This window comes from Podarcis cretensis (assembly GCF_951804945.1).
Source record: "Podarcis cretensis genome assembly, chromosome: 6".
NCBI classification, from domain to species: Eukaryota; Metazoa; Chordata; class Lepidosauria; order Squamata; family Lacertidae; genus Podarcis; species Podarcis cretensis.
The window spans coordinates 700251-720013 of record NC_137175.1 but is presented as its reverse complement, the minus strand read 5'-3'; the positions used below and the strand labels follow the sequence as shown (position 1 = coordinate 720013).

At 55.0% G+C, this 19763-nt stretch overlaps 1 protein-coding gene across 2 annotated transcripts in view; it reads left to right on the top strand.

The window, feature by feature from the left end:
* Positions 1-19763, top strand: part of SLC12A5 (solute carrier family 12 member 5) — a 117853-nt gene that overhangs the window by 27254 nt on the left and 70836 nt on the right. The window contains exon 1 of one of the 2 annotated variants that reach the window (XM_079978975.1): positions 10508-10944. The exons of the other annotated variant lie outside the window; for it this stretch is intronic. Within the exon in view, the coding sequence (XP_079835101.1) occupies positions 10893-10944 (52 nt within the window). The 5' untranslated portion in view covers positions 10508-10892. Of the gene's footprint in view, positions 1-10507; positions 10945-19763 lie in introns of those variants that run through there. 2 annotated transcript variants of the gene reach the window in all.

Sequence of the window (19763 nt, the reverse complement as noted above, 5' to 3'; positions counted from 1 at the left end):
GGAAGACATGGGCACCATGTTGTTGTTGTTTAGTCGTTTAGTTGTGTCCGACTCTTCATGACCCCCTGGACCAGAGCACGCCAGGCCCTCCTGTCTTCCACTGCCTCCCGCAGTTTGGTCAGACTCATGTTTGTAGCTTCGAGAACACTGTCCCACCATCTCGTCCTCTGTCATCCCCTTCTCCTTGTGCCCTCCATCTTTCCCAACATCAGGGTCTTTTCCAGGGAGTCTTCTCTTCTCATGAGGTGCCCAAAGTATTGGAGCCTCAGTTTCAGGATCTGTCCTTCCAGTGAGCACTCAGGGCTGATTTCCTTAAGAATGGAGAGGTTTGTTCTTCTTGCTGTCCATGGGACTCTCAAGAGTCTCCTCCAGCACCATAATTCAAAAGCATCAATTCTTTGGCAATCAGCCTTCTTTATGGTCCAGCTCTCACTTCCATACATCACTACTGGGAAAACCATGGCTTTAACTATACAGACCTTTGTTGGTAAGGTGATGTCTCTGCTTTTTAAGATGCTGTCTAGGTTTGCCATTGCCTTTCTCCCAAGGAGCAGGCGTCTTTTAATTTCGTGACTGCTGTCACCATCTGCAGTGATCATGGAGCCCAAGAAAGTAAAATCTCTCACGGCCTCCATTTCTTCCCCTTCTATTTGCCAGGAGGTGATGGGCCCAGTGGCCATGATCTTCGTTTTTTTGATGTTGAGCTTCAGAGCATATTTTGCACTCTCCTCTTTCACCCTCATTAAAAGGTTCTTTAATTCCTCCTCACTTTCTGCCATCAAGGTTGTGTCATCTGCATATCTGAGGTTGTTGATATTTCTTCCGGCAATCTTAATTCTGGCTAGGGATTCATCCAGCCCAGCCTTTCGCATGATGAATTCTGCATATAAGTTAAACAAGCAGGGAGACAATATACAGCCTTGTTGTACTCCTTTCCCAATTTTGAACCAATCAGTTGTTCCATATCCAGTTCTAACTGTAGCTTCTTGTCCCACATAGAGATTTCTCAGGAGACAGATGAGGTGATCAGGCACTCCCATTTCTTTAAGAACTTGCCATAGTTTGCTGTGGTCGACACAGTCTAAAGCCTTTTGCATAGTCAATGAAGCAGAAGTAGATGTCTTTCTGGAACTCTCTAGCTTTCTCCATAATCCAGCGCATGTTTGCAATTTGGTCTCTGGTTCCTCTGCCCCTTCGAAATCCAGCTTGCACTTCGGGGAGTTCTCGTTCCACATACTGCTTAAGCCTGCCTTGTAGAATTTTAAGCATAACCTTGCTAGCGTGTGAAATGAGTGCAATTGTGTGGTAGTTGGAGCATTCTTTGGCACTGCCCTTCTTTGGGATTGGGATGTAGACTGATCTTCTCCAATCCTCTGGCCACTGCTGAGTTTTCCAAATTTGCTGGCATATTGAGTGTAGCACCTTAACAGCATCATCTTTTAAAATTTTAAATAGTTCAGCTGGAATATCATCACTTCCACTGGCCTTGTTGTTAGCAGTGCTTTCTAAGGCCCATTTGACTTCACTCTCCAGGATGTCTGGCTCAAGGTCAGCAGCCACACTACCTGGGGTATACGAGACATCCATATCTTTCTGGTATAGTTCCTCTGTGTATTCTTGCCACCTCTTCTTTATGTCTTCTGCTTCTGTTAGGTCCTTTCCACTTTTGTCTTTTATTATGAAAATCTTTGTACAAAATGTTCCTTTCATATCTCCAATTTTCTTGAACAGATCTCTGGTTTTTCCCATTCTATTGTTTTCCTCTATTTCTTTGCATTGCTCGTTTAAGAAGGCCTTCTTGTCTCTCCTTGCTATTCTTTGGAAATCTGCATTCAGTTTCCTGTATCTTTCACTATCTCCCTCGCATTTTGCTTGCCTTCTCTCCCCCGCTATTTGTAAGGCCTCGTTGGACAGCCACTTTGCTTTCTTGCATTTCCTTTTCATTGGGATGGTTTTAGTTGCTGCTTCCTGTATAATCATAGAATCATAGAGTTGGAAGAGACCACAAGGGCCATCGAGTCCAACCCCCTGCCAAGCAGGAAACACCATCAGAGCACTCCTGACATATGGTTGTCAAGCCTCTGCTTAAAGACCTCCAAAGAAGGAGACTCCACCACACACCTTGGCAGCAAATTCCACTGTCGAACAGCTCTTAGTGTCAGGAAGTTCTTCCTAATGTTTAGGTGGAATCTTTTTTCTTGTAGTTTGGAACCATTGCTCCGTGTCCGCTTCTCTGGAGCAGCAGAAAACAACCTTTCTCCCTCCTCTATGTGACATCCTTTTATATATTTGAACATGGCTATCATATCACCCCTTAACCTCCTCTTCTCCAGGCTAAACGTGCCCAGCTCCCTTAGCCGTTCTTCATAAGGCATCGTTTCCAGGCCTTTGACCATTTTGGTTGCCCTCCTCTGGACAAGTTCCAGTTTGTCAGTGTCCTTCTTGAACTGTGGTGCCCAGAACTGGACAGAGTACTCCAGGTGAGGTCTGACCAGAGCAGAATACAGTGGCACTATTACTTCCCTTGATCTAGATGCAATACTCCTATTGATGCAGCCCAGAATTGCACTGGCTTTTTTAGCTGCCGCGTCACACTGTTGGCTCATGTCAAGTTTGTGGTCAACCAAGACTCCTAGATCCTTTTCACATGTACTGCTCTCAAGCCAGGTGTCACCCATCTTGTATTTGTGCCTCTCATTTTTTTTGCCCAAGTGCAATACTTTAAAATTCATCTTGTTTGTTTTGGCCCAGTTCTCTAATCTGTCAAGGTCGTTTTGAAGTGTGATCCTGTCCTCTGGGGTGTTAGCCACCCCTCCCAGTTTGGTGTCATCTGCAAATTTGATCAGGATGCCCTTGAGTCCATCATCCAAGTCGTTGATAAAGATGCTGAATAAGACCGGGCCCAAGACAGAACCCTGCGGCACCCCACTAGTCACTCTTCTCCAGGATGAAGAGTGTTCTCTTGGCAGAACTCTATTAGCCTTTGCCCTGCTTCGTTTTGAACTCCAAGGCCAAACCTGCCAGTTGTTCCTTTTATCTCTTGACTCCCTACTTTAGCATTCCAATCTCCTATAATGAGAAGAACATCCTTCTTTGGTGTCACTTCTATAAGGTGTTGTAAGTCTTCATAGAATTGGTCAATTTCAGTTTCTTCAGCACCAGTAGTTGGTGCATAAACTTGGCTTACTGTGATGTTAAAAGGTCTGCCTTGGATTCGTATCAAGATCATTCTATCATTTTTGAGATTGCATCCCAGTACAGCTTTTGCCACTCTTTTGTTGACTATGAGGGCCACTCCATTTCTTTTACGGGTTTCTTGCCCACAGTAGTAGATATGATGGTCATCTGAACTGAATTCGCCCATTCCTGTCCATTTTAGTTCACTGATGCCCAGGATGTCAATATTTATTCTTGCCATCTCATTTTTGACCACATCCAACTTACCCAGGTTCATGGTTCTTACATTCCAGGTTCCTATGCAATATTTTTCTTTACAGCATTGGACTTTCCTTTCGCTTCCAGGCATATCCGCAACTGAGCGTCCTTTCGGCTTTGGCCCAGCCGCTTCATCAGCTCTGGATCTACTTGTACTTGCCCTCCGCTCTTCCCCAGTAGCATGTTGGATGCCTTCCGACCTGAGGGGCTCATCTTCCAGCGTCATAACTTTTATATGCCTGTTGTCTTTGTCCATGGAGTTTTCTTGGCAGGGATACTGGAGTGGCTTGCCGGTTCCTCCTCCAGGTGGATCACGTTTGGTCAAAACTCTCCACTATGACCTGTCCATCTTGGGTGGCCCTGCACATCATAGCTCATAGCTTCTCTGGGTTATTCAAGCCCCTTCGCCACAGCAAGGCAGTGATCCATGAAGGGGATGAGCACCATAGCGTGGTCCTTCTTGGGGTCCCCAGGAACCGGCCTTTGGAGCTATCCTGCCTCTCATCCTGGAAGGAGAACTCAGCCATTGTGCCTACAGTAGAAGCCCTGGTGAGAGATGCCCACCATGAATTTGTCTAATACCCCCTTAAAGCTCTCCAAACCATCGCTTCCTCTTGTGAGAGTGAATTTCATAGTTTGCTCTGTATGAATAGATACCTGCATTGCAGGGGCTTGGACTAGATGACCCTGGGGACCCCTTCCCACTTTTGTGATTCTGTGAAGAAGGCGTTTCTGTTACTGGTCCTGAACCTTCCGACGTTCACCTTCATTGGATAATAATTTGGCATCCTCAGCGAACTTTTGCTATCCCTCCCCCCAAATGGGGAGAATGATCCATTTATTTCTGCTTTTTAACTGGCTGCTGATCTGTACATAGCAGGCGGTGAGATGGCACGAACGGGACACAGCTGCTCCAGCTGTTGTGGCCACATCGGACCAAACTCGCTGCAACTTATCCCTCCCCCTCTAGGGAAGGGGCAGCAGCCCACAGTTTTGGGAAGCTGGAGAGCAACAGAGCCCCCTCCCCTGCTATCGCACTCGAGAACCTCTGCGCTTGAGTCATGGCTGTCAAACCTCCTTGGAAGCTTTTGTCAATTGCCTTCATCAAAACCTTTTTGAAATTCCATGTAAACAATGGACATAATGCATGGAGACAGGGGGCCTGACACTCAAACTTGTGCACATCCCACGAAGAAGCTGAATGTTGGGAGATTCAGAACAGATAACAGAACCTTTGTGCAGCGCATAGCTAAACTGCGGAAATCCCTCCCCCAGGAGGCAGCGGTGGTCACTAATTTAGGCTAAAGAGGATTAGACAAATTCACTGAGGGTGATAGGTCTACTAGGCATGAGGGCCCTGCTCTGCCTCCACAGCTGGAGGCAGTACGTGCTTCCGAATGCCAGCTTCTGGAGTCGCCTTGTGTTTGAATCCTGCTTGTGGTTTCCTTTTGGGCATCTAGTTGGCCCCTGTGAGAAGAGGCTGCTGGGCTCTTCTCATGTTCTTATGTGGAGCCTCAATGCTCAGGTGCAATATACCTCTGAGTTCTAGAAACTGCCCCCCCACAAACTACAGGGACGAGCCTCCACCTTGTAAGGCTCAAAGAAGCCTCTGGCTAGCAGCTCTTGGGAAAGAAGGCTGGACCAGGTGAAGCCTCCTCTGATCTCCTTATCTCTCTGCTGTTTGACCCAGAGATCAAATCTAGCAGCTGTATTGCCCTTTTCCATTGGAGCTATATCTGGTACCAAGCATTATGTTTTTTTGGGGGGGGCAGGCTCCATAACAAAGGGCTCCCAGTTCTCTCCCCCTTACACACACCCCGCCAGCCTGAAAGGGCCCCTCTGCTCCTCTGAATCCCTGCTTGGGGTTTTGTTTGGGGTGCCCATCTCTAGGGCTTGTGCCGTCTCAGTCATCTTGCAGTTATATCACCCTCACACTTCCCTGTCCTTTCTCTGCCAGGCGTGCACGCACGCACACACACACACACTGGCAGCCCTGTGCATTGTGAGGTGCAAAATAGGTGTGATGATATCATTTATCAGAGCAGCCTGCCTTGCTGGTGGAGGAGAGGAGCGAATGTCACTGAACTCTTCATTAGGCAGGCGGCCCAGAGGGGGAGCTGGTCCTTGCCGCCACACGATGAACCACACAGTTGAGGGAAGACTTGGCTTGCTGGACTCCCAGCCACAGAGCAGCCAGTCGCCTTCGCAGGTGCTCACAGGTTGTGGCTCAGCAGGACGTTGGGCTGAAACATGTGTCCCAAACCCTGCAGCCACAGTGGCCAATGCAGACACCACTCCCTCCTGCAGAAAAAAGTGGTCCCATTGTGGTTGATTATCCAGCAGATGTTGTGGTGGGAAGTAGCCTAAGTGACTCTCAGGGGCCTACGGAGGGCAGGGGATCAGTCATGAAAACCAGTTGGTGGGAGGGGAGGGGAGACTTGTGTTCGAATCCTGATTGCGAGTGTCCCTTTGGTGCATCTGGTTGGCCACTGTGAGAACAGGGTGCTGGAGCAGATGGGCCATTGGCCTGATCCAGCAGAGGCAGTATATCTGACTACCAGGGACTGGGGACAGCAAGAAAAAAGGACTCTCTCTCTCTCTCTCTCTCTCTCTCTCTCTCTCACACACACACACACACACACACACACACACACCTGGTTCTGAGCCACTCAGACAGCATCTGACTGGCAGCTGCTGGAAAATGGTGGACTGGATGGACTTTGGTTCTGGACTTTGGGCAGCTCTTGTGGGGTTAGTCTGAAGATGATGGCTGATGACGCAGAAACCATGTCCTGTCAGCACGCATAGTAGAGAGAAATGTGCTCACGGGAAAGGAGGGGGAGCAGAGCAATGGAGGGTCAGGATCCTGGCTGGTTGCAACAGGGCAGGCCAGCTGCTGCTTCTGGGAATGTTTGCCTGGGAGGAGAGCTGGTCATATTTAACTTACCAGCTGCTGAATGGAGTGGGCCAGATCCAGGCCACTTGGCCATTGTGGGCAAGGATGCCTGAATAAAAACAAAACAAAAATTTTTTAACACTAGTAAAGGTAAAGGTACCCCTGCCCGTACGGGCCAGTCTTGACAGACTCTGGGGTTGTGCGCCCATCTCACTTAAGAGGCCAGGGGCCAGCGCTGTCCGGAGACACTTCCGGGTCACGTGGCCAGCGTGACATCGCTGCTCTGGCGAGCCAGAGCCGCACACGGAAACGCCGTTTACCTTCCCGCTGGTAAGCGGTCCCTATTTATCTACTTGCACCCGGAGGTGCTTTCGAACTGCTAGGTTGGCAGGCGCTGGGACCGAGCAGCGGGAGCGCACCCCGCCGCAGGGATTCGAACCGCCGACCTTTCGATCGGCAAGTCCTAGGCACTGAGGCTTTAACCCACAGCGCCACCTGCGTCATAAACAATTCTAGCGCTTCCATGTTCATTGTGCTTTGACTATATTATCTTTGTAATACAATTGGTCTGTAAGGCACTAGAATTACCTTCCTATTTTAGGGGTGGGGTCTGCGGCCATTTGGAATGTGACTTCAAGGCACACAGATGAACATGGAACCCAGTCCCAAGGGATTCCCCCTTGCTTCCTTGTGGCTTTCCCACCCCGTATGATGTCCTCGCCCAGCTCCCATTTGCTCCAGGGCCCCTGCTGCCTCAGCCTCAGCGCCGAGGGTGTGTGGGGAGAAACTGAGCAGCCTCCTTGGGAGCCCCACACTCTGGGGCGGAGGAGGCCCCCAGCTGCCCACTCTGTGCCAGCAGTGACAGAGGCTCTTGAAATGGAGCCATAATCCTGGGATTAGAGGATTAGCATCTTTTCACGTGCTCCCCCCTCCCCACCGCCTCCACTTTCGCTCCCTGTGCCCGGGCCACCTCCAGAAATAAATAGACTGCTAGCTAGCAGATTCCTTCCTCAGGGACAGGGAGGGAGACCACTTCTGCCTTTGGCTCTGGGTGCAAAAGGGTGTTTGGGGGCTGGCAGCAGCCTTCCTCCACCCCCCTCTTGCCAAGGCCCCATCTGTGTGGTTTTGCAGGCTCCTGCAGGTCCACAGGTAAATTGCACATGGATGCCCAGGTGGGGCAGAATGGAGAGGGGGGTAGGAGCCCCCCCTTCACACCCACCAGCAATCCTGAGACTCCTAGTGGCGGCCAAGAACATCTCTAACACTTTCTTTATTCCTCTGGGTTTTCACATAGCACCTCTGCAAAAATATGCATTGTATTCTTTGCTGGCACTGCCAGCTTCTGAAGGGCTCTGCCTGCAGCCTGAACTCTTGCCCAAGAGCAGGGCAGCCAGTGCAAGCCCAGCAGCGTGTGCCCCCTCGCCCCCTTCCCTTTTTGACGCCCAGAGAGAACAACCACCAGGCATAAGGAATCAGCGGTGTTGCGGTGCCACCCTCTGCAGCTCTTGTGGCCGGGGTGTCCCCGGACCTCAGTGCCGGCACCTGCCCGCTTTGCCCCCTGGACGGATGCAGCAGAGCCCCCTGGAGCCAGGGAACGGGGAGCCCTGGCTGTGCCGCAGGGCGAGGAGGAGAGGAGGGGGCGGGAATGCAGAGCAGCTGGCCAAGGCCCAGGAGGAAGCAAACAATTAATTACAGCCGTCAAGGCGTAATGAGTGCCAGCGTCTGCCATGATCCGTGCTGGGATCCAGGCGCCCTCCTCCCTCCCTCACCCACATGAACTCTAGCTGCCCACGGTGTGAAGCATCTCTGGCTGGGGAGGCGGCTCCCTGCCTCGGCCCCACCCCCTCCCTTTCACACACACACACGAACCCCCAACTCTCCTTTCGGCATCTCCGCAAGCCTGGCCTGTAGGCTCCGCCTGGGCTCCTAAGAATAGAAGAGCCTCGGGGATCAAGGCAGCGGCCCAGAACTAGTCCAGCACCCTGGACAAGGGCAAAACCAGGCCGAGTCAAAAGACCCAGTTTGGCACACGCATTTGTGCACACGCACAGGCTGGGAGTCTCAGTGGTGCCCCTCTGGAGGCTATATTCAGGGCAAAAAAACTGCCCCCCCCCCGCTATGGCACTGATCCTAGGGGCGTTTTTTTGTGTGTTTTTTTACGGCAACGTGCTTTGCATGGAATTGCACTTGCCAGTTGACTGCCCATTCACTCCGTTTGGGGAGGTCCTTTTGGAGCTCCTCCCAATCCCTTTTTGTTGTTGTTGTGATCCTGGACAATTTATTTATTTTTTTTATAAATATTTATTGAGATTTTTTAAATACAAAAATGCAAAAGTAATAAACAATATGACATGTATCATAACGTATTTTCAAAGCTTCTTTGGACTCCCTCACGTCTCCCGCTCCCACTTGCATCATTGTAAAACTTTTTCCAGCAATTTATCAACTTGTTTACATTCTTAAATCTCATTCATTTAGTTTAATCTAATAATTCTCCAAAAGGTTTATATTTTCCTCAATCTCATTTATCATCCAGATTACGTCTAATTTAGTGGTGCTCAATTATTTATGATCTGGCATCCTTCTTAACATTCAACCAAATTACAGTGTTTTTGTAAATAAATCCTAAATTTCTTCCAGTCTTCTTCAACCCTCTCCTCTCCCAGGTCTCGGATTCTGCCGGTCATCTCAGCCAATTCCATATAGTCTATCAGTTGCATCTGCCATTCTTCCAGTGTGGGTAGATCTTGGGTTTTCCAGAGCTTAGCGATGAGTATCCTTGCTGCCGTTGTTGCATACAGGAAAAAAGTTCTGTCCTTCTTTATCACCCTCTGGCCGACAATACCCAGGAGGAAGGCCTCTGGTTTCTTAGGGAAAGTATACTTAAATACCTTTTTCAACTCATTATATATCATTTCCCAGAAGGCCTTCACTCTAGGGCACGTCCACCAGAGGTGAAAGAATGTTCCTTCATTTCCTTTACATTTCCAGCATTTGTTATCAGACAAATGGTATATTTTGGCAAGTTTAACTGGGGTTATGTACCATCTATATATCATTTTCATTACATTTTCCTTCAAAGCATTACATGCAGTGAAGTTCAACCCAGTGGATCCTGGACAATTTAGTGCCATTGGCAAACTTGGCCCCCTCGCTGCCCAGGCCTAACTCTGGGTCGTTCACTAGCAAGTTAAAGAGCGCGGTTAAAAATACCCAATAGTTGGAACTTCAGTCACGAAACCTAGGTGGCTTTAAGAGGACTGGGCAAATTCATGAAGAAATGGAGGGCTGTTGGCGGCTCCTAGCTACTCTGGCTCTGCCTTGCCCTCGACAGCTGGAGACAGCAATACGTCTGAACCAAAGGAGGGGAGAGGGTTCGGGCGCTTGGATCCTGCTTGGGGGTTTCCTACAGCCAGCATCTGTTGGGTCACTGTGAGAACAGGGCGCTGGGCTACAGGGGCCCCTGGCCTGGTCCAGCAGGCTTTTCTGATGGTCTTATGAATGATGGGCCGCCTCTGGGGCTCAGGCCCCATCAAGGCCCAGGCAGGAGACAGCAGAGTGACCTGGGCGTCCTGGGCTGTGCCTGGCTGGCCGTGGGTCCCACAAGCCAACTCCCTCTGCTCTGCTTCCCAGCGGCTTATGAGGAACCCGCTCGAGGGCTGCTTACAGTGTGACCCCCCCCCCAGGGCTTTGTGATGGGAAGGGGGGCATTCTTGACTGACAACCATGAGGATGCTGCTGGGGCCAAGGCAAGGGGGGCTAGGAGTATCAGCTTGGTCTGGGGCGAACTATACCTTTGGCACGGGCGACACGTCTTTCTACCTTCTCATCCTCTGAGGAATGATTTGGGGCAGGAGGGACTGCCCCAGCCAGGTGTGCGTGAGTGGGTGGGTGGTTTCCCTGAAGCCCCTTCCCCTTCTAGGCCCTTTCCGCTTTGCACCGTGACCTGTGGTTCAAACTGCTTGCTTGCATTCCCACGAGCCAAATGTCTTGCGAACCAGGGGTTGTCGCTGCCCCATCTCTTAGGAAAGGCGGACACGTGCGCGTCGCTGAGGGGTGTGGGGCGTACGGTTGGGTAAACAGTACCTTCCTTCCCCAAAAAACTTATCTCCAGTGCTGGGTTGCTGATGCGGGGGTGGGAGCGGAGGAAGAGGAGGAGGAGGAGGAGGCGGCATCCGCGCAGGCGGATTGCGCGGGGGGGAGCCGCAGTGCCAGCCCCCGAGATGCCCTAATTCCTCCGCCGCCGACTCAGATCTGCGCTGCCCTCGGAGGTGGCGAGCAGTTCGGCGGACGCTCCTGGCCCCTCCTCTCCCAGCTCGCTTACACCTCGGCGCCCCCCCCCCCGCCTCAGCTCATCCACCGCCCCCCCTCCGCTCGCCCGCCTGACGGAGAAGATGCCTTTTGAATACACGATGAACTGAAAGGGGGCTGAGCGGCAGCGGCGGCGGCGGCAGCGGCAGCGGAGAAGGGAAAGGCTCTGCTCCGCACTGCAGCGGCGCGCGAGGCAGGCGCGGGGAGCCCAGGCAAGCGAGGCTCGGACGAGGCAGCCCCGGCGGGCGCCATGCTGAACAACCTGACGGACTGCGAGGACGGCGACGGGGGCGCCAGCCAAGGTAAGGGGCCGCCGGGGGGGCTGGCTTCTCAAGCCTGGAGGCAGCCCTCGGAGGCCTCGCCTCGGCGGGGTCCCGCTGCGGGGCAGGGCCGGCCGGCCGGCAGGATCGCGCGCCCCTTCTCCAGCGCTGCCTGCGCCGGGTACCGGCGGTTCTCCTGCTCGGCGGAGGAGCCCCGCCGGCTGCGCAGCGCCCGCTCTCGCCGCCGGGCCGGGAGCCCCAGCCGCGCGCAGGAATGCGCCGCCGCCTCCGCCGCCGCCGCTGTCCAGGGTGCTGGAATGCGGGCGCCGTCCAGCCTGGCCGAGCGCCGCGCTCCTGTGTGCGTGTGTGTTGGGGGGGGGGGGGATGATGGCAACTCTCTCGGGAGACATTTTGGTGAGGTGGGAAGCAGGCAGCGGGGGGCAGCCGGAGGTCCGTGGGGGTGCAAGTCTTGTCTCTCTGCGAAGGCAGCTTTCCCACCTCCCACCCGCGGCTGCCGCGGCCACATGCAACGCCTGGGCGCCCCGGGACAGCCTCCCCTTGGCTCGGCTGGCTTGGCCCGAGCCCCAGCGAGCGTGCTCCCACCCGGAGCCGGGAGCCAGGAGGAGACCCTGGCAAAGCGTCCCGCCGCCTCCCCGCCCCCCCCCCCCGTCCCGCCTGCCCGCCTCTGTCCGCGGTGCTGAAGTTTCCCTGCGGGCTGCGCGGGACTCGCTCTTGCGCAAGGGGCGGGACTGGGGGGGAAGGAGGGAGAGGGGAGCAGCGCCCCCACTTCGCAGGCCTGAGCCGAGGGGGGCCCTTGGTTCAGCCTGCCAGGAGCCTGCGCCGCTGTAGACCCTGAGGATGCTGGGGCTGCGTTGTTCGCGGGTGGGGGCTGTTTATTCCCTGCCTGCCGCTTTGGTGACGGCTCCTGTACTGCAGGCTCAATGCAGCGCCAGCACAGACGCACCACTTTGGAAGCAGAGCGTCTGGACCGAGCCCCCCTGCTGCGCACCCCTCCTCCCACGACCCTCTGTGCCCACCCTTTGGCTCTGGCACGGACAGTGGCCTCATACGGATCCCAGGGCGCCCCAAGGCTTCAGATGGGGTGTTTGGGGTTGTTGTTTTTTTGTTGCTCGCAAACCAGGAAGCTGATGAGGCTGAGAGTGAGATGAAGACGCAGGCTTCCTGCCCATTGGCAGAGCCTGGGCACAGTGCGGAGTTATGGTCTGCAGGTATCTGCATGGGAGTATGCCAGGATGGCATAAGCCAAAGCAGATACCAGCTGACTGGCGGGGTGGGGGTGGGGGGGAGAGCTTCCATCCCTCTGTCCCACTTTCCTCCTTGCAATCAGGTTCTGGGCACTGCCTCCCTCTGCCCCCCTCCCACTCTGCTCCGCAACCCGCCCCCCATCCCTCAAGGAGTGGAAGGTGCTGACTGCAGTGTAGGGCTGGCTGCAGCAGGGGTTAGGGGGCAGAGACTGCTGCAGGAGCCTGGCAGCTGCTGCTGCGTGGCGTGTCTGTGTGTCAGGGAGGGGGAAGGTTAAAACGCAGAGGCCTCCTTGCCTGTCACTGTTCATTTGGGCTGGCCGTGGCTCCAGGCCCTTGCTGGTGTGCAGACCTCCCATTTCAAGGGCAGCTCTGAGAGGCTGGCACAGCCACATCGAGAGGCCCTGTTTTGGCCACATCTCCGAGCCAGGCCGGCGGTGCCACTCTTGGCCAAGCGGGCGCTTGCTTGGAGGAGGCTGCGCAAGGCTGTCCCACGTATGGGCTGGCCTCCAGCCACTGTGCGCCAGTGAAGGGCTCGCTGCAGGACCCTTTCCGTAGTGACACCCAGGGCTGATCCCAGCGCTTGACCCAGCGCGGTCTAAATGGCAAAGCGTAATGACTTTCCCAGAAGGCGCCTGGCGGCTGTCAGCTGTCGGCAAGTTGGAAGCCCTGTGCATGACAGTTGCCTTGTGCGAGGTGGAGGAGGGGAACCAGAGAAGTTGTGCCCACAGTTGCTGTTTGCCATGCAGGTCAGTGGAGATCCCTGCAAGATTTGAACTCTGAACCCAGTAGCCAAAGGCCTAGCAAGGATAATGGATACCCAGAGCCAGCTTATGGGGTGTGGGCTTGTGTGTTTGTAGGAGCGTTGCTGAAGCAGTGTGCCCCCAGCTTTGCAGTGGAGCTTGGGGCGCATCTCTTGGATCCCACAACACAGTTGCTTCCATTCTTCTTGCAAAGGTCTGCCCCTCCCCCTGTAGGGGTCAGGGTAGTCAGGGGGGCCCAGACATGCAGGTGGCAAAAGTATCCACAGCACTCTGAGATGCATCTACAGTTGAAAAGGCAAGAGAAGTAGTGGATGAATCTAAATTATGGAGACAGAAGTAATAATCAACCTTACGAGGCTCTTGTCAGGATCACAGCAGAGAGGAAGTGAGAGGACCACACTGGACGCCCTGAAGTGCAATCACTATGTAGGCTGCTGCTATTGAGGGGCGCCTCCTTCTTGAGAATTTGGGGTGGAACTGGTGGGAAAACTCCTCTGTGAGCCTTTAGCCCATGACATCCCCTCTCCCACTCCTGCAGGGAGGGATCAGTGGGAAGTGGGTCTGGGGCCACTGGGGGAGGGTGTGTTGCGCCAAACGGCTTGCTGAGCTTCAGGTGGAGGTGTGGCTTGTTGAGAGGGCTTCTCTGCAAAGGGGGCCTTGAGGCTCCCCTTCTGCTCTTGGTCAAGAGGCACCCCTTGTAGAGGACAGGGGCCCCAGGGACCCAGGCCTGCTGTAGACTGAGGGAGCAGAGAGCCTCCAAGGAGCCTTTGGTCAGCTGGTGGGGCAAGTGGACAAAGCAGAAAGGCCTCCTTGGGCAGAAGAAGCGGTGGGGTTTTTTGGGAGGGGGGGTGGTACTGAGGCAGCACTCAGCTAAAACACTTGTGGGCGACAGATGACTGATGTGGAGCTTGCAGTCGGAGCCAGAGCTCCGCTCTTCACATCCCTCCAACATTGTGCATCTCCTGGGGGGGGGGGGTCTGAAAGGATGCAGTGAGCAGATTTTCAGAATGAGCCAATGAATTAAAAGGGCCACCAGAAAGCCACAGCCAGGCAGACCCCCCTACGCACTTTGCAAAGTAGTTCATCACCCCCCCATCTTCCTCAGTAGCTGCCTTCTTGTGTTGAGCCTCCTGTTCCTCGGCGGGGGGGGGGCATGCAGGTCAGTTGCAGTTAAGAGCCCAGTCCATCCAGCAGGAGCCCCCAGCACCAGCCCCCCCCCCAGTATCCACCCCATGGTCTCATGGGGAGTTCTGGGCTGAGGGCCAACACTGCCAGGGATCTGCCACTTGCAAGGCTCAACTGGGTGCCACGCTTCCCAGGAGGTGGACTGTGCCCCCAATGGGTGGCCAGAAACTGCCTCCCCTCAACTGGCATAAGGGCAGTTTGGTCCGCAATTCCAAGCCCAGCTTGGCTAGCTCTTGGAGGTAGGAAGCAAAGCCTTTCCCCAGGGCCTAAATACTAGGAATAATGTTTCTGATGTTAAGAGCCCTCCAGCTGTGGAGCAGATGACATAGGAAGATGGTGGACTCCCCTCCATTGGAGGCTTTTAAGGTGGGTGGTCGTTCACCAGGGATTCTCCAGCTGCAATTCCTACATTGCAGGGGGCTGGACTAGATGACCCCCGGTGGTCCCTTCCAGTTCTAAGATGGATGCATGGTTCTGAGCAGCAGCAGCAGCATTTTGCAAAGTACATGAGGGAATGAGAGATGGAGTGAAAGGCAGGGTGTCCCACTCCCTGTGCAGGTGGGGAGGAGGAAGATGCCATGGGGCCTGGCAGGGAGCTGGGGGGGCATGGGGGGGAGGTCTGCAGCACTAGCAGCAGCGTGGAATGAGGAGCCTGCTGGGGACTTTGCCGGCTGCTGGCAGGAAGCAACGAGTGTGGCTGCGTCCCCCTGCAGCCCCTCTCCCCAGAAGCCTCCCCTTTGCTTCTCTTCCGAGTCACAGAAGGGAGGCAAGGGCGACCTGAGAAGGTGGTCAGTGTGGGGAAAGTGAAAGTCCTTTGGCTGACTAGGGGAAGAGGGGGAAATTCTGGCTGGGGGCTTTTGTGGGCCTTTCCCCCATCTGCTAACATGAAATCTAATGGGTGGCACCACCAGGACGCTCCCAGGCTTTGCCCAATGGGACCACTCTGCCCTGGCCACTGGAAGGGCCACATGCTCCAGCCTCCTTGCTGGGGCTTTGGCCAATAACCCTCCCCCATCTAGACTGGCTGAACCAGGAGTTGGGGAGGGTGACCAGAGCATGCTGTGCATTTCATTGGTATTGAAATCCAACACCGTGAAGCCCCCCCCCCCCCCCTGTCCCCAGATGACAGTCCAATGAACAGGGGCAATGTGATGATTAAGAGTGGGGTTCACCTTAACTTTAGAAGTTGCTGCTGCTGCCTGATCACCCCGGTTGTGTGACCTGCTGGGCTTTTGCATGTGCTGGTTTGAAGTTGCTTTGAGTTGCTCTGGGCAAAATAAAGGGACTAACAAATTCAAGAAATTATATTAAACAAGAAGAAAAACAACAACATAAGGACGCCAGAAGAACATGATGGATCAGGCCAAAGAGTCCAGCCCCTCTAGTCCAGCCTCCTGTTCTCACAGGGGCCGACCAGGGGCCCGTGGGAACCCACAAGCAGTCCTCCCTCCCCTGCATTTCCCGCCTCCACCTGTCTAGTGTTCCCTGATCGCCCTCTCCTCCTCTGCCATCTTTTCTAATCCTGTTTTATATGTGGAAAATCTCCCGTTGGCCAAGCTGGGAGCACCTGCACCTCCCACCCCTCTCGCTTGCCCCTCCAAGGCATTTTAGCACCTGAGGCCAAGGAGACGATGGCCTCCCTGCCAAGGACAGAAGTCAGCCAGGCTGGGAATGGGCTCTCCCTTCCATTCTGGTGATAGGGCAGCACCGGGGGCAGCAGGCGGGCTGAATGGGTGCCAGGCGGTTCTGCTCCCCAATTACCGCTGCTGCTGCTGCCTCCTCTTATCCGAGGCCACCTGAGGCTGCTGCCTCACTTTGCCTAATGGTGCGGCCGGGCCTGTATGCTTCATTGAACGCACCCCTGCCAAAAAGATTTGGGAGACCATACCATTTCGGGGGGGGGGGAGCAGAAGCCTCTTGTTGCTGCCTCCCTGTGGAACTTCCTGTCTCCCTCCTCCCTCCCTGCTTTGGCTTGAGGATTATCTGATCTTCGCACTGGGGCTGTTGTTTCCCTGCCAGCGATCCAGCCGCCAGCCTTGCCAGCCACCGCAGAAAATTAAAAGGCCGGTTCATGTTGAGTGATCCCTGGGGAGGGTGGGAGGGAGGCAGGCAGCGCTGAGCATGAATCAAAGAGACGGCGTTCTTGCTTGCTTGCTGAGGAGGAGGAGGAGGGCTGGCTGTGCTGTGGCCTCGCCACAGTCACCTGGGTGAAACGCTTTCCCCTCCAGAAACACTCCTACCCCTTGGGGACCCCTCCGCCTGGACCCCTTCCTTCCCCATCACACGCAGCCCTTGCTCTGAGCCACCTCTGACCCCCCATGGCAGAATGTGGGGTGCAGCCCTGTAAGGGTCCCATGTGCATCTCTCCAGGGTCCCCGGCTCCACGAATCCACAGGCCCCACAACCCCAGCCTTTGGGAGAAAGGTTTGTGTTTTGAGGAGGCTGCAGTGGCTGCTCACTTTCTTCAATGCCTCCCTTGCCCTCTAGACCACTGGACTGGAAGATCTCACCCCAGGCGGGGAGAGAAAGTGTCTGGCTACGCAGGAGAAGGACCCAAGGGCCCCACTTGGGGAGAAGACTGAGCTTGCTGAAGCCCAAACCTGCATGCCACCCCCTACCCCGTGCCCCATTGCTAGGCTCCTTACTCTGCCCCCCCAGCCCAGTCCTCCCAGAAAAGGGGCCTTTCTGCTCCCCTCCAATGGGCTCCCCCACCGCCATCCCTGCAGATCACAAGCAGTGTGCGGTGCTGGGATGTTGGAGAAAGCGTCAGCCCCTCTGCGGCAAAACGCTCTCCGGACGGAGCCAGAAGCCATCCATCACTCAGGACCCCACTGCGAACGGCGCTTAACTCCTTACAGCCTGGAAATGCATTGGGGGCTCCCAGAGCCTGACCCAGAGGCCCCATGTCCCTATCTGTGCCCCCTTCATGCCCCAAACTCCCTTTATGGGAAGATCAATGCTCCGTGGGGAGGAGGCCAGACGTGTCTCCTCCTCCATAGCCCTGCTCCACAGCTATGCGGCGTTTATGTGTGGGCAAGGTCTGGGGGAGGCCCAGTGTGCTGGAAGCCCCCACCTGGGGAGAAAGCAGGGCCCCTCCAGGCACCCGTGGCCATGGGCAAACTGTGTGGCAGGGGGAATGTGAAGGCGCCAGGGCATGTGTGGGCACGCACCTGGGGGCAGAGGTGGTGAGCAGGATCCATTCAGCTGCCCAAGCAACCCCAGGGAGACCTACTCCATGGAGCCTGGGCTCCCAGCCCCTCCATGTAGCAGGTGATTCAGCCAAGGAACCGGAACAGACCAATCCCCGGAGGAGGAGGAGGAGGAGAGGGCTGTCGATGGCTCCTGGCCACAGTGGCTGTGCTCTGCCTGCACACTTGGAAGCAGCGATGCTTCTGAATGCCACTGGCTGGAACCCACAGGAGGGGAGAGCTGCTCTTGGGCTTGGGTCATCTGCTTGGCTACCGTGAGACCAGACTGCCGCACTGGAGGGGCCCCTTGGGCTCCGTCCCAAAGGCTGCTCTGATGTTCCTGTGTTCCTAGCGCAGCTTGCGCTTCTCTGGGCTCTGAACCCATTTCAGGCAGAGTTGCAGTGCTGCCTGTCTCTCCCAGAGCAGAGAGATGACAAGTGTGGGGGAGGGCCTTCAGAAAGACAGTTTGGGAACAGGGTGTGTGTGTGTGTGACGCTCAGGAACAGGGGGAAGGAATCTGCTCCCTGGCACCCAATTTAGCAGCTTGCACGCAGCCTTGAGAATCCCATCCTCTGTTTCGAAAGGGCACCAAGTTTCTCGATTGCCAAAGTGGGGAAGGTGTTATTGTCTCCTTGAACACACCGACCCCCAATTGAAGGAGATGCATAACCCACACTCCACAGGATGGTGAAATAAGAGTCACCAGGAACGCAGAGCCAAAGGGAGCCAGAATCCGTGCCCAAGTGCTTTTTAGAGTGCAAGGCACTGTGACAGCCAGCAATCCTCTTAAGATGTCTGCACATTTCCCTGTTATGCGTAAGATTTTTTAGAATGATCTCAGCTCCTGAAGCTTGCGTGCCTAGACCCTTCCTGGCTGCCAATGCGAGGCCTTGGGCACACTTTCCAGGTGGCCGTGGGGGCAGCCTGAGTGGTGCCTCAGCCCTTCCGGGGGCATCTCCCTCGCTAGCCGGCCTGGAGAAGGAGGAGCTGGATGCTTCTGAGTAGCAGAGTGGGGCAGGGGGGTCCCTGGGCAGAGACAGAGCCTGGTTTCCTTTTCCCGCGGAGGGAGAGCAGGCAGCCTTCAGCAGCAGTGGCAAGAGGAGGGGAGACCAAGTCCCAGAGGCCATAGCTGAGCCGGATCCCATTGAGCTGTGGGTTTCCTTTAGGATTATGGGACTGGTGTTGCCGCACGCCACTTTTAAACAGCCAGTTTCCCTCCCTGTGAAGAGGGACTGGTCATTAGGCCACTCTGGGAATTGCAGCTCTGTGAGGCGGCCAGAGGGAGATAGGGGCCACCTCACAGCTCTCTGCACCCTTGACCAACTGCTGCTCCCAGGATCCTTTGAGGGAAGCTGTGGTCCTTTTGTGATGCTGCTGCTCTGAGCGCCTAGTGCAGGTGGGGCCTCAGGCACCCTGCACCCCCAATCTTCTGCCTCCACCAGGGGGTGGCATCGACCCCTTTCCCCTCATGCTTGACTGGTGTCCCCCAAAGCAGGCTTCCTCCTCCCCACTGAGGACAGGATGGGAAGCAGCGGTTTGAGCCCTCGGAAGGCAGATTTCGGGTCGATGTTCGGAAGAGCAGGCCAGCTCACGGCTGGAACAAGCTGCCTGCAGCAATTTGTGCATTCTCCCTGCGTGGAAGTTTTCAAGGAAAGGACAGGAAGGGATCCTAGGAGCACCTTGCCTAGAAGGAATCCTACTCTAGGGCAAGCAGTTTGGGGGTTTTATTTTTCACATTTCACAGAATCCCAAATCATAGAACCATAGAGGGTGGATGGGGTCCCAAGGGTCATCTAGTCCAGCCCCCTGCTGGGCACCAGGTTGGGGCAGACTGGAGTAGATGTTCCCCGTGGGGGTCTCTTGTGTGAGCGTCTTCAGCCGTGACTCGGCCAAATGCATGCACCTTTGGATTACTCTTGTAGAACTGGGGTGGGCTTCACATCACCGTGGGGGACAACATCCCACTGTGGGTGAGGGCTGGGGGGGGGCGACATCCACTAAGGATGCAATGGGGCTTTCCCACCTCTACCTTGGGCTTCCCTATATTGGGTCTGGGGAGCCAGAACAACATGAGGCTTAGCACTATGTTGAAGTCTTCCCAATAGGGCTACTGAACAATGGGTCATTTGCTTCCATTCAGGTGAACTCACCTGTGTTTCCAGGGCTTGGTGTGGGGGGGCACAAGGGCTGCTGGTTTTATGGCTCTGGAGCCAGAAGGGTCCTGCAGGTGTCTGAGCCCCACTGGATGGGCTGCCCCCGCTTGTTTGACTAAGAATGTAAGAACATCAGAAGAAGATTTGAATCGTGTCCAGAGGAGGGCAACCAAAATGGTCAAAGGCCTGGAAACGATGCCTTATGAAGAACGGCTAAGGGAGCTGGGCATGTTTAGCCTGGAGAAGAGGAGGTTAAGGGGTGATATGATAGCCATGTTCAAATATATAAAAGGATGTCACATAGAGGAG